At 39.8% G+C, this 15,103-nt stretch overlaps 1 protein-coding gene across 1 annotated transcript in view; it reads left to right on the top strand.

Annotated features, from left to right (window-relative positions):
- The first annotated feature begins 13,427 nt into the window (after positions 1-13,427).
- KIAA0355 (KIAA0355 ortholog) overlaps positions 13,428-15,103 on the top strand; it is a 28,722-nt gene continuing 27,046 nt past the window's right edge. Inside the window, exon 1 of the mRNA XM_009881380.1 lies at positions 13,428-14,102. Within this exon, the coding sequence (XP_009879682.1) occupies positions 13,608-14,102 (495 nt within the window). The 5' untranslated portion in view covers positions 13,428-13,607. The remainder of the gene's footprint in view (positions 14,103-15,103) is intronic.

The raw sequence follows: 15,103 nt of genomic DNA on the forward strand, positions 1-15,103 counted from the left end.
GCTTTATATGTTGTAAATTAGGATTGATAATTATTTAACAAGTGATATTTTTATTGGGAAATAGGGAGGGTTCTTTGGGGAATAATTTTTAACCTGAGAACAATGATTTTCATTTTTTTTAAGGAAAAATCACATTACATAAGTCAAATCACATTAGTATTTATCTGAACATCAGTTTGACTATGTGCCTTTCCATGCCGTATACTTAATGTAGCAGCTTAAGGCCAGAAGCTAGAAAAACTATGCATGCTGCTGAGACGTGCCGAGAGAATTCCATGTATGCATTTGTTAGTGAGTAGCTCTTGTGTGAAGTTATTTATATTCCTTGGTAGCATCTACACTAGATATAAAAAATGAGATTTGTTTTCGAAACCTGTAAAGTTACTTGTATTGAAAGAAATTAAACTTCATTGTTAAGTGTTAACATTTTTAAAGAAGCAGGAAAACAGTAGTCTCTTAAAATATTAAAATCTTTTGCTTTTCTTAATAAAAGGAAAATAAATTTAATCAAGCTAGTCTTCGCAGAGGAACGTAGAAAATGCAAAACCCAAGTAAGCAATTGCTTTTAAAACCCGCAATTTCTCACAGCTGTGTCTGGGTAAGGAGCGGATAGAGAAGACCTGCGATTGCTCTAGCATTCCTCAGCCTTCGGGCTGCAGCTTCTTGATTTTAAGTTGACCTGTGGCCTATTTTGGCATTTACGTTGTGTGGATAAAAGGCAACAAATTATTCTGTGGACTGAAATAGAAAGCAGGATTACTGAGCAGCTAAGATGAGGCACTAGATACTGGAGTCTCAAAGATGTAAGCTGTTGCCATTGTGGTGAAGGTGGGGTGCTGCTTGCTGGAACCCAGGGCTTGCTGAAGAAGGGCAAGAGGGGAATCCTTTTGTCTCTGGTGCTTAACTTGTGTTTGAACCAGTTGTTAATGGCATTTGCAGAAGATTGAGCAACTCGGGGAAGGATTTTTATTTTTTTTTTTAGTTTTAGTTGTCTGCTGTGTAAAGCAGGCAGAACAACCAGATAAGCGCTAAGCTTTGGGTGTTCTTGGAGGGGGAGAGGTTATAGTTGGCAAGATTGGGCTATATTTTTCCCTTTTGATTTGCATTAGAGATTTATAAACTGAAAGGGTGTAACTTTTGATCTTACAACTGATCGTGTTTTGACCCCAACTATGCAGGATGAGTTAGTGCTATTTTAAAAAGCTTGTCTATATTTAATTAAGACTTATAAATTCTGGTCTTAGTGAGGAGGGAAACACTGTGCTGACAACACACAGCAGCTTTTTTGATTAGAAAAAATGAGGAAGGGTGATGAAGTATGCATCAGTTTCTACTTTTTTAATCTTTATGATCCCAAATTACCTGTCACCACTGTTCTTTCATCAGCTACAGAAATTGGTTCTACATAATCTACTATATTAAAAGCCATAGATTTGTTTGAAAGTGTTTTGACAGTTCCAAAAGTTTTCTGTCGAAAGATCTAGTTCAAGACTGATTTTTAAAATTAAGGTTAAAACTATTCAGCTACTACTATTTATTAATACTATTTACAGTATTATATGATGCTTTTGGAGTGTTATGTACACATTAATACTTGGTTTTGTTATAGGAGGGAGGCTGTTATTCACACTGGGTTGCTCTGGTTTATTCATATCCTGTGACAGTGAATCGGATATTGCTGTCTATATACAGACTGAATTGCCAGCCAACTTCAGGCCCAAATATGGTAAACATAATTATGTTCATTTGCTGTAAAAATACATTCTCCTTAGTTTAACATTTTCATGATTACAGTTTTCTGATAATTCCATAATTTTCAACATGAGAGGGATATGAAAGGCCTAATCACCATGTCCCTCTCTTCAGTATAGAGTATAGTTTGTTTTCCTGGGCAAAACTCCAGCTGTTCAGTGATGAATGTACTGCTACTCAAATACAGTAAGCCCATAAACCGTTTGGAAAGTCTGTTCTCGGAACACAGGAGTGGTGGTACGGAGACATGAATCTCTGCATTAGCTAGACAACAAAAAAGCTCGTGGCTGCAACTGTCATGAGACAGTAAGTGTATTTGCTGATGTCAGTTTTTCTGATATGTATTCCTGTTTCCTATTTTTGGAAATGGAATTCATATCATTTCAGAATACTTCATACTTTTCAAGTAGGAGACTTTCAGTGAATGAGGTGGGGGAGAAGGCAAACGCTAAGATAAATAAAGCTTCTACCATGTACTGAAGAGAATAAACATTAGTAAATATTGGATTAGGTCTTAATTTTGGTCACAAAGAAATAGTATAGTAATATACTTATTTAATATGAAAAAGTGAATAGTTTACATGTGGGAATCCATGCTAATAGTAGCCACTTCATTTATATGATTGGGTTAGGATTATATTTAATGCAACTAAGACAACAATTTGCAGGGGTTTTTTCTTTTTTTTTTTTTTTTTTTTTGATGTAGTGTAGTATCAAGAGAATGCTGTAGATTTATTCTGTGGCAAGTGTTGAGAATTCAGAAGCAGCATAGTAATTTGGGAAAGATTGTTGGTGTTGTGTTACTCCAAATGTTTTGAAAGCTTTCATCATCCTTTCTGCAAACAGGCAAAAAAAAAAAAATCTCATAAAGGCTTTACAGGATTTTCTGTACATAATGTGTCTTGTGTTTCTAGCGCTCAAAACTTTTCTTCATAGACAAGCTTTGAATGTGTAGATAATCTGTAATTTTCACTGCCTTGAAATACTACTTTTGGCTAACACTAGTAAAATAGTTAAAGCTACTCTGAGTTTGGGTTTTCTTTTTAAAGTTGCAGAGCATCACAGACTCAGTTAAAACCATCTAGAAATTCGGTTTAGGAATATTTCAGTGGAAAATTCAAATGTGTATATGCTAATAAGCGTGAGTATTGTGGCATTTATGAAATGTAGTATCTATGTTTGCAAGAGCAGCAAAATGGCTGGGAGCCCTGTCTAAAAGTTGACAGCTGATTTATCGATGAGGAAATGCTTCTGTTTCCAGAGCAGTTGTAAACAGTATGTCATTGTGATATACTGCTTTCGATGATCACCCAGTTGGAGTGAATAAGAAGGTAAAAGTGGCCACACTGATTCAGACTTCAAAGTTGATCCAACTCAACTTTCTTTGTCCCATGGAGGTTATAAATGGATACCTAGGGAAAGGCAAGAACAGCGTGAATTTGTGGGCTATGCTCATTTAAAACTCGTCTTCAACGATTTGCTGCATATAGGATTTCCTGAGCCTGTGGTTGGTCTATTTAGTAAGCCAAATGAGCCCCTCTGGAAGAAAGAGAGAGGAGGAGACCAGAACTGCACGCTAAATTTGAAGTGTGGGCAAACCATGGATTTATGCAGTGGCATAATTATGTTTCTGGCTTTCCCAACACTGCTGCTCCCTTCCAAATTCCTTTGCTAATAATTTGTAACGTAAAATTTACTCTTCGGACTACCACACAGCATCAGGCTGGCATTTTAGCAAAAGCAGTCAGTTGTAGCACCAAGATCATCTTCCTACATGGTAATGATCAGGCCAGAGGCCATCATTTTGTCTGTGAGGCTAGGCTTGGTTTTCCATGTATGAGTTGATAAATTTATCCGTAATGAATCTAGTTTCTTCTTTTAGTCCCTCAGTCCTGTAAAGTTATGCCATTCTTTGTGTGTGTGTATATGTATTAGTGCATGTAGTATGTCGTACCTAAATGCTGTAGTACTTGACTTAGCCTCTTACTCCCGCTTGTCTTTCCAAGTCTTGCTTAAGGTATGATTTGGTTGGGGCAAGGAAAACTTCCTCAAAAGAGCCTGATTCTTGAAAGAAGATGTACTGAAGGTAGCGTTTATAGAATGTCTTTCAATTATTTCTCTAAGCATGTTGCCAAAGGATGGGAATTATTCCCATTTTTCTAGGTGCAGAAGCTTTTTAATACAGTATTTGGGTCCACGGACAAATCATTTTAAGCCAGTGGGAATAAAGCTCTATGTAGAGCCCTCTGCTTGATTTCTTGAGCTACACTGACTCAGCAGTAACTAAGCTCTTCAAGGCCATTTCATAAACCTCTTTAACGAACTTTAGTAGACATTTTTAGCATGCATTTTACAATGCGTATTAAAACCCTCTCTCCCTAGTGAATGATACTGAAAAATACATATGGCATTTGCTTATGGGGTTTTCTGGTTTTGTTGTTGTTCTTTGTTGTATTTTGTTCCCCCCATGTGAAAGCTGGTCTTCTGCAGAAACATGGGCAGTCATGATTTTTGTGGTTACCATTACAGAACTGAGAAACAATTATATTTTGTTTTCTTAAATGCTTGGTTGTTAAGTTTTAACAAGGAAATAACCACCCTGGCCTCTTAGTGCTTCCTGTATTTAGAAGTGAAACTTGTGATCAGGAATGACAGAGTGAAGAAGAGTAGTCTGACATAGGTGGCTTTTGCTGCAGCTTAGAAAGACTTTAAGTGCATATCTGATATGCTGGGTGGGTTTGCGAGGACAGACTCAGGAGTGGGCCGGGGGGGAATTCTCTCAAATGGCCACAACTGGACCATCGTGCACAAGCCTGACCAAGTAACATTCCTGGTTCACATGTGCTTTAATTGAATATTTCTCTAGTTCAGCCTTTTCTTCTTGCCTTCCCTTCAGCGGGGAGAGGAATCTGTGGCTGAAAAAGGCCATTTATAGGAATAGATGTTAACTTATTCTCAAGCCTTTTCTAGAACTTGTCAGATCTTCATCCCTTCCTTGAAACCACGGCCTTCAGTTCTTCACTCCGTTTTGAAGAAAAGTGTGTGTTTTCCGACGGCTGGCTGCAGGTGCCTGCCTGCTTTCAGTGTGAGCAGGCGTCTCTTCCCAGGCAGTCCTGCAGGTAGTGCCCAGAATCAAAGACTCCTGCAGGCGATCTATTCTGGGAGGAAGAGTTGTGCCTTTTCTACAGAAAGTTTGTGCTGTTCATACTTGGTTTCGCTGTGGTCCCATGAACCTTTTCTTCATCTTAGCATGTTATACAGCTCTGAGGAGAGACCAAGTCTTGTGTGCTTGTGGCTGATGCTAAGTGCACCCTTTTGGGAGATGAGAGGTGGAGCCTGAGTCTTGTCTGGCTGACAGTCACGTTGCATGGGAAGTTCTCATTCTCATGCTGTGTGCAAACTCTTTGTTAGCCTACAGTATCAAAAGAATGGACATTATTTTCTTTTCCTTCTCTTCTGCGCCCACAATTCCCTTTCCAAAGGGAACTGGACTTGCTTTCAAAATAGATAGTGTAAGCACCTATTGCCAAGGGAGGATTGAAACAGTGATCCTGATTTGACACAGGCATCTATTTTTGACGTTCAGGGACGAACCCAAGTCTGAAAGAAGGTGTGGTTTAACACATTCCTTTCAGCAGCTTTTCCTTTTGCTGTCATATCTTATTGCTGAGACTTGAGTTAGTGCTATACTTCAAACAAAATGTAAGAAGTCTCCTGATGCACTGTAGGCTCTGCCTTGGAAAAATCCAGCTCAGTATACTGACAACGCTGTATCTGATTGAGTTGTAGTTACAGTTATACACTCTGATTCAGGCTGTATATAACTAGAACTGTATATCAGAACTACGCTCTGATTCAGGGTATAGTTATACAGTTCAGTGCTATGGATTCTTTTCTGCAGGGTTAAGGGTTGGAAATGAGGTGGTGTAGTGCTGAGCAGCCAATACCCTCAGTCCTTACCTAGCTCCAGACATTCGGTGTTCTTCAGCCTTTTCCAATTCTCTCTCTTTCAGAGTGGTTTTCATGATAGTCTTTGGTGATTTGGTTTTTGGGGCAGGGCGTTTTGTCTTTGCTTGTCATTTAGGGCATCTAGCATAGATCTGCCTCTAGAGGATTTTTCAGTAGAAGTGCAAAAGACACAAATCGGCACAAATAAGTTAATAGCTTTGTTTTAAGGAGCGTCGTTTTGAAGGGAAAAAAGCTCTAGACAAATACATAATAAATTAGTTCAGAGGCTGTCTGTAAATATTAGGCAGGCATTTCATCAGTGAAATTGGTCTTTTAGTTAATAAAACCAAGTTGCTGGAGCCTTCCACTTAGGTTTAACAAATCTCCATGCTTCCATATGTAATTGCTTCACTGGTAAATGAGATCACTTTCTGTATTAATAAGTAGGTCTGTTTAGATTTGTATACATTTAATAGGATACTCAAGTTGATGATTCTAGTTAAACTATGCTAACTACGTAGTCCCCGTAGAGCGTGTCCTATGAGCTATGCACCCCAACTGGTGCAGGGAAGACACTGAATCGGTTTTAATGCCCATCCAACCCTGGAGTAGCCAGGAGAGCGGGCCGGAGGGTCTGGCCAGTCGGTATTAGGAAGGGGAGCCCCTGGAAGGGGAGGATGTTTCCAACAGGAGCCAGGAGCTTCACAGGTTCACTAAGGATTGGCTTGCCTACTTGTTTTGTTTTGGTTTTTTCCTCCAACTGTGCTGGGCAAGCAGCCAAAAAGGAATCCCAATAAGCAATTCATGAGCTAACAAGAACTAAAATGATATTGGTATAATAGGCTATTTCTGTCTCTCTTTCCTGGGTGACCAAAAAAAAAAAACCAACCCAGAAAACCATACAGGAGGTGCCCAGGTTTTCTAGTGGCTGCAGCCCACCCCGTTAGGCTATCAGCCTTGAAAAGCGAGGTTGGTTTTCCTTTCTGGCTTTGTAGCCTACGTACGGGCACCTGACCAAAAGCAATCGGGGTTTGGTGACGTGTGCTGCCTGCCAACAGGCTGAGCTACCAGGACGTGCGTCCTCTCCTCTCGCTCGCGGGCTGCTGGGGTTGCGTCGTGTGCGTGCATCCTGACCTCTGCGTGGAGCCGGTCCGGAGAAACTGTAAGCCTCCTGTGCCCTGGTGGTGAAGATAATGATACTTGTCAACCTCTATAAAAGCATTTGTATGCTTTAAGTATTTATGATGTGTTGGTATGAAATTACAGGTGCGAAATAACTTAGTTGATGTCAGAGATTAATGCATATTTCCTGCCAGTCAGCATTACTTGGAGGTGGCTGTTCTTGTTGACTGAAAAGTTTAATTTTCAAAACATAGTTTCAGCTCTTGTGTCATTCTGAAAATTTTTATGGCCAAGACAGTGTTTAAAAATGAAAATAAATTTTAAAAGCTCCCCCACTTAATTCTGTGCATTTTCTTTTTATGGATGGATTGAATACATTATGCAGTTGTCAGGAAACTCCTTTATATTCTCAAATTGACATTCTTATGGCAATTCTAATATTAGTAGATGTGGTGTATTAATTGAGAGTGTTGGAGATGTAGTTGAAGTCAGAATTTAATTTCTCAGGTTATGAGATTTGTTACTGAAATTCTAATATTCTTTATATTTAATCCCTGGTGTGTGGATTACAGTTTCTAGTATTTTTGAATGGATATGTTTTGTAAATGCTAAACATACTCTGTAGCTGTAGAAGTAATCCATCTTTAGTTTGGGATAGTATAAAATGAATCAACTTCCAGTTGAAAATCTGTAGAGTACTGTATTGATGTGTGTCTTAAAATCCCCCTCCGAAAGTAGTTGGGACTACTTGACTGTTTTTCTTGACCTGTTTATTTATGAGGATCCTGGAAAGTATATTTGGAGGAAAGAGTTCCTACCATCTGTCTTAGTTAACTCGTATTCTCACCTACAATTAGTAGCTTATCTAAACGGAGAAGCAAGAAATAACCCCTTACACAGCACACATCTGGTGGCTCTTCCCTCCAGGTGAAGATTTGCTGTGTGGTTCATCTGCGCCCCGAGCGCACTGGTACAATGCACTTTACACGGCCCCTACCTGGGACTGGGACTGACTTGCCGTTTCTCCTGTTTAACTACTGTGTCTTTGCTTTCGGGTAGACTGCTGGTTTGAAACCTTTTTGTAGTTGGGCCTGTCCGTGCTGCCTTCTCCAGAATCCCCTGCTGTTGTCCTTGCTGTCCTCTCCTTGCCTTGGCCCTTGCCAGCGTGGTGCTCGGGGTGATCAGAGCGGCAGAGCCGGTCTTGTGACGCACGGTTTGCTCGGCGTTGGGTCTGAGCTGGCTGTCGTTCCCAGCCGGGGTCCCTGCTCTGGGCCACTGGGTTTCCTTGGCCAGGACGTTTGTAGTTGTGTTACGAGGTGCTGATACACAAATTGCTGTTGCTTGGGCCTCACCTGTGGTAACTGTCTGAGTTCTGAGCCAGCTTGTGGTGGGAACTGGGGGACTGGTCTTCAGGAAATAGCGTATGGGCTTCCCTGCCCTTCTGCTCCCAGTTTGTTGTTCAGATGTCGGAGACCATGTGAGACTTTATTTTTTTTTTTTTTTTAAGGTATCCACGTTTGGACTTTGGGTGGCCTGGCCAGGTGATGGATCCAGTGTACACATTAGTGACAGCAGAACTTGAAGGTGGAATGATGCGTTTCATAGTGGAGTAACTTTTGGACTTGCACCAGGTTTGTGTATCTAAATGTGAGAGGGAATTGGTGTGTTCTGGACAGGAGGCCCTTGGCTCGGCAGCTTGCTGACCTTTTGGCCTGCAGTAGGCTTTGTTTATTCAGGCTTTTCCCTGGTAAGCAATCTGGCTCTTCGGGGTTGTTTCTTTTGGAGTTACTTTTTTTGGGACGTTAATTGACTTTGGTTGCTTTCCTGTTTGATTGTTTTACATGAATGGTGCTTGTGATGTTGAGTTCATCCTGAGATTTGGAAACTCTCTCTCATAAAATTAAAACCAACATACAATATTTGGAAGTGTTACTTTCAATAAAATTTAGCTTGGGTGTTTTTGGTTATCTTACTCATATATGTTATATTGCACGTTCACAGAAAGCACAACAGAATTCATAAAGAACACCTTTGCAAGCAGATTGTAAAATTGAGATCAGAACCCTTTTTAAAGCATAAAAAATAATTGTTTTTATCAAAAAAATTTTCACCAGTGCGGCCTGTAAAGCATTCACATAGATGGTAAATGAAGTTGGCTGAAAGGAGGTTGGCAGTACAGTAATTGTGTAACTGAACTAACTAGTGATACGTTTGTACCTTTTGCTCACTGCTTCCTCTGCTCAAAGCGCTCTCCGGGAGGGGTGGGGAGTTAGACCCCTTGTTGCCGATCCAAACCGGAAACCGGGAGGTGCCAAATTCCATTTGTCTGAAAGTCTTCTGTGTTAATTTTCCTCTTGTAATCAGTGAAGCTGGAGAGAAAACTTCTGCTTTTCTGGGAAGTATATAAGCAAAAAATTTTGGATGTTACATTTAAAATGAATAGTGAACTTGATTTGCATATGCACTTATTTTCATGCAGTTTCTCTTTCCTCTATGCAAATGTGGCCATTTTTGGGGCAACTCGTGCAGATATCTGCTTGATTCTCCTTAGAAGTCCAAGCAGTTCGGACTAGTAGCAGTTCCCTAACTATAGCATTAGCTCCTTAAAGCGAGAGCATAAACAACGTGGTGAGCTTTTTCAGTACTGTTTTACAGCTTTCAACAGGATAGTGTTCAGTGTGGAGCTTGTTTTTGTACTATATATTAGTTCTATTTATGTTTAATAGCATATGAAGAATACTGTTTTGGTCTTGATTACATAAAGGAATAAAATTTCTTTTTGTGGCATGCTAACTTTTTTTTGATACTTTCTGCACTTGATTTCTGTAAATATTTCTTTTATCTGCAAAATGAAGTACAAGCTTAAGGTTTATATTTTGAACTGCTAACATGCTGTTCTTATATGACTAGAATCAAAAACTTCTTTTTTTTTTTTTTCCTCATATAGCAAGAGTTAGGTTGGCGTAAAGCTCCTATAGTTACAGTATAGAGCCCCTGCTTTTAGTCCATGCACCACAAGCAGTGACGGAACCGTAGCATTGGGGAAGGGAGAGGAGAGCGTGGGAACATTCTCTGCTTCGCTTTTTCAGGAAAAGGTGCAAAAGGAGGAATGTGTATTTTGTACGTAGTGTACGTAGCATCTCGTTATAGAAAGTGTAAGAGGTGGCATTACCCACATGCCTGGTGTGGAGAACTGTAGCTTTCCTCTGTCATTAAAAAAGTACCTCTTTAGATGCTGGAGATGCAAGCTGTCATCTTTAAGCTTTTGTGTTGATTTTACTGCAAGGGAATATTGAAGTTGAAGAATTGAATAAGTACCTGCAGGTTTGACTATGAAATTGCCTAGAAATAAAACACAATTATGTATCGTGTTTGTTTATAGCTGTAGAAAATATGAAAGCACCATTTTCTTTTTCTACTCATTGCATTTATGTTCTTTTAGCATGTAGCAGTTTTATGTATTGGCTAAATATCAGAATGTTTCAAATAATCAGTTCAGTGTCTCAGTTTGATCCTGAAAGGCTCAGCGCGTAATCAGAACCACCAAATTGTAGCACATCTCTAATATGCTTGTCTAATTCAGGGCAGTATAGCTTGAAAACCCTTTCTTCTTAGCTTTTGGCGATAATTAACATTTAGATGTTTCATGATCATTGCTTAAGTTCCTCTGCCATGTGAAAATCATGTCTACTTAGGGAAAATAATCACCAATTTACTTATACAATGCATATAAATTAACCAACTCTTTTGTTCCAGCTACATTTATATGCAATCAAGAAAACCAATTTAATCATACTTTCCACTGTAAAGCACCATAGCTGGTAAAGCAAGGAGAAAAGTATTTTCAGCTATGCATATGATATCAAGACCTCCAAGAAAATTCTGGTTTTAATGGGTTTATTGCATTTTGAGGCATTCAGTGTGAATATTGAGAGAAGTGTAAAACAGATAGGAAAGTAAGTAATGAGCTTAGAGCAGTTTAATAAGGGATGCTGAAATGCATATGGGAATTTTTGCTGTGTTTTATTGGTTTATCATGTTTTTAAAAGCAGGAATACAAAAGAATATTTGCTCTAGGTCTCAGAAGCAGAACCATCTGCAGCAATGACTTCCTGAAAAACTTGTGCCTCTGTTGTTTTAGTGGGTGTGAGACTATGTGGCTCTGTATGTTGTTTTGTCCTGCTACGTCTTGCCTGCTGCTTTATCTGTGGGATTTTGTATCATATGTTTGTGTCAAAAAACCTCTATGTGAACGAATGGATATCTTGTTTCTTCAGATAGGTGGAAATAAGAAGTTTTGGCTGAAGGTATAATCTTTATTCCCCAGCCACTTTGACAGTATTAATACAGGTTTCGTATCTCAAATATGATAGCTAAAGGGACATTTTGTTCTTGAATTAAAGGGCACCATCCTAATATATCTGGATTATTCTTTTAAGTGCTCAGGTAAAAAACCCTATGATGAATTACTGTTTGATGTTGGCCTTGCACGCCACAATTGCTGCAGTAAGGACAAGAACGTCCTTATTTGATCAAATTACGAAAAAAAAAGAGTGGCCTAAAGTGTAACAAATAGCTAGGACTAGATAAACTGATTGAACAAATTGTATTTCTCTACATTAACAATGTCAAGACATTATTAGAAGGAAAGCCTAATCAGTGTCTTTTGCAGTGTCAAGAAATAGAAGGTATTTCTGTCAAAGCGAGGAACGCTGTAGGAAGCTCCCTGTTCAGGACAGTAGCGTGGGGTTTCCCACCCTGACCGAGCTGGTGGGATAGGAGGTAACTCGGTCAGTGCAGTGCTGACCCTGGCACGGAAGAAAGGAAGGTGATTGAGGTGGGGTTAACTAACAAGCTATAAATTCATAGTGCATTTAAAATAGTCTTCTCACACAGGCATATATAAGTGTATATATATGTGTGTGTGTTTATATAAAACGTGTATATAAAGATAGGTAAATGAGCTCCTAGGATAACTGTGGCCGTCGTAGGGATGCATGACTCCAACCTGTAAACGTGATCATGAGATGCCAAGCCCTGTCCAGTTAAGAGCTGTGTTTGGCCAAGGGTAAGGGCTTAAAAATCTTCGTGCCCTTTTCCAGAAGCTGCAGTTCCTCCAGCCTGGGCCTTGAACATCTGCTGCCAACTGACCCCTTCTCGCTGCTCAGGCTCTGTTCACCTTCCTACAGATGTCTTCAAGAAAGCGCTCTTGGCTCTCCAGCTGCACCCGTTTGCTAGTAGGAGCAGGGCAGTGCTAAAAGCTGTATTTCCTCCCTACTTTCTTGTCTGGTGAGTGTGTCATTTAGGCCAATCTGTTAGGCAATTCTGCCTGATAGAATACCGTGTGTATGATAGATGCTGTCCGTCATCCTGAAATGGGACGTGTGTGTTACATTTTTCAGCTAATTTCAGTTAGGATATAGACAGATTTGTCTGCTCTTGTACTGAAAAAAAAATTAAGGCCTCTATCTGATGATTTAGTAAATCAGTAAAATGAATGGGAGCTCAGATTTCTGCAATAAATTGTGTTGTGTGAAAAAAGGTGTCATTGACTTAATTCTTAAACTATTTTAAAAGGATGAGGTTAGAAAATGTAATTAACTCCCCCTGAGCTCTGCATTAATAGCCTTCCACTGTTCTTAACTGTATAAGGGTTGCACTGGGGATTAACTCTAGTCTTAAGTTTGACAGTCTAGAATGGGAGAATTAGTAAGAAAATATTCAGCAGTGTTGAGTTTAGTGACAGAATGACGCCAGCTTGTAACTGCCTTTTAAACTGCCCGTGCAGCTCTCCCTGCCTTTTGATCTTGCGTATTGTTGACAACGTACGCCCAGAGAAGTATACCCAGACACTGCAGGAGTTAAAATCTTAAACCTTCTCATTGTTCCATAACACTTCAATTTTTATTTTATTTATTTTTTTTCCCTTCACAGGAAATGACCTAGAGGCCTTACAAGTACATTTGTGCATTTTTGTTCTGAGTCTACAATTGAGGGCAAATGCAGTCTGGAAGCACCACTTCTTAATGTTACAACGGAAACAACTACCTCAACAAACAAGGAAAGGAGGAAGGGGGAAGAAGGCTTGCAATAATAAACACTCTAATTTTTAATAGCTTATACTTGCAAAGTCTTCTATAAACAGAGTCCAGATTTTTTTTTTCCCTCCAGTATTAAGAAGAGACACTACAAGTAAACTAATTTGGCAGACTGGATCTGTCAAGACATTTGAAGATATTTGATCTGCTGACATAAGGATTTGCTTTTTCAAGGAAGGAGCCTCTGCACTGCTTTTATAATCGCTGTTGATCGGTGGTTTGCTCCACTTTTCCTGATATTACTGATGGGAAAATTGTATTAAGGTATTGCTTCTAAAACTATTATTTGCATTGGCAAAAATAACTTTTGTAGACTTAACAGCAAGTGACAATAATATGCTCATGAAGACATTGTAGGCGATAACTTCCCTGCTCCGGCGTTGCTTTTCTGTGTGCGGAGTGGAATACCAAACAAGAGACAGAGCATTATTAAGATACTTCGGCTTGCTTTTTGAGTACAGTTTATAACTGCAGCAGGGCTGCACTGAACACTGAAAATACGAAGTCAGCAAATCTGCTGCCTTTCTCACTGCTGATACAGATTATACAGACGCTTGCCTTTTTGAAATGCCTTTTGTGAAACCTATGTACACAGTCCTCCACTGTTACTGTACAAAACTATATATTTGAGGAAGGAATTTGACAAGTGATTGTTAATTCGAGAAATCTTTGGACAAGCACTCACTTATGTATTGCTGTAGTGCACAAGAAAGCAAAATGGACTATAAGCGGCGCTTTTTGCTTGGCGGGTCCAAGCAAAAAGTGCAGCAACACCAGCAGTATCAAATGCCTGAGCTAGGCAGGACCCTGAGCGCACCGCTGGCATCGACGACCCCCGCATCCCCTCTGGTCTCCTCAGCTGCTGCGGGCAGCTGCAACCACCCTGTGTCCCACACGACTCCGATCGCAGACATCCAGCAGGGAATCTCCAAATACCTGGATGCACTCAACGTGTTTTGCCGTACGAGCACTTTCCTTACAGACCTTTTCAGCAGTGTATTTAGGAACTCGCACTATTCTAAGGCAGCTATGCAACTGAAAGACGTGCAGGAACATGTCATGGAAGCAGCGAGTCGACTCACAGCAGCAATAAAACCAGAAATAGCAAAAATGCTGATGGAACTGAGTGCGGGAGCTGCAAACTTTAAAGATCAAAAAGAGTTCAGCCTACAAGACATTGAGGTAGGTTACCTTGGGGTTTACTGTTTTGCATGGGAATTTGTGTCGTTCTTTCTTAGTTGGAATTCTCTTCAAAATCACTTCTGCACCAAAAGTTCTCTGCCTTGCTTTGGATTTGTGGGCAACAATGCTGGTAAAAAGAGAAACTCTTCTATTCTTATGTTTTCTTCTTGAAAGTGTTAAGTCATTTGCAATGCCTGACTTCCAGCTATGTTGAATTCGGTTTTTAGTGGGTATTTCTGTATAAGATCTTGTTACCCTATTTAATGACTTCATGAAATAAGGAAGATGAGTTATAGTTAAATTGTACTACCTATATATTTCTACATGGTCATATTTTATATGATTTAAACTTACAACCATCAATCCAACAACCTCTTTCTTCTTTGGGGAAACCATGCTTAGTTTAAAAATAATTATAATGCAAAAGAAAACAAAAAAAAGAACACTCTGCTCTTCCAAACCAACTAAATTAAAGTTTTAAACAATTTTCTGGTTTATGTTAGCTAGCATTTCTAATGATATTAAGCCATCATAGTCTAAATTAACCTATACTTTCCTTAGTATTATCTGTTCTGAGGGGAAAACTGAACACTCAGGAGTGGCCTGTTGTCAGCGTTTGTGTAAACCTGCCTATTAGTCAACTTCTGAGTGAAATTTGTGTAAAATAACGCTTTATCACTCTTCAAAACACTTTTGTCTTTGTGAGCTGTTGTGCTTAAAGGGAAAATACCATGCGAGCATGAGAGATTTCTGCTGTAAAAATTTGTCATGACTTTGCTAGAATTTCCCCACCCTGGGACGAGCGCCCGACAGTCTGAGTTCAGCGGTTTTGAAGGTGAGAGGATGGCCAGCTCTCACCGGGCCTGGCTGGGTATGGCGGGGTATCCTCCTGCGCTGAACGCTGTGCTTAAGTAACAGGCGCTGTTAAGTGCTAGTCACATACGCATCCCTGGTGTTTTAAGTAGTTCCGTGTGTTTTGACGTATTTCTTTACTTTACAGC

Source organism: Charadrius vociferus, unplaced genomic scaffold (assembly GCF_000708025.1).
Source record: "Charadrius vociferus isolate BGI_N301 unplaced genomic scaffold, ASM70802v2 scaffold553, whole genome shotgun sequence".
Lineage (NCBI taxonomy): Eukaryota > Metazoa > Chordata > Aves > Charadriiformes > Charadriidae > Charadrius > Charadrius vociferus.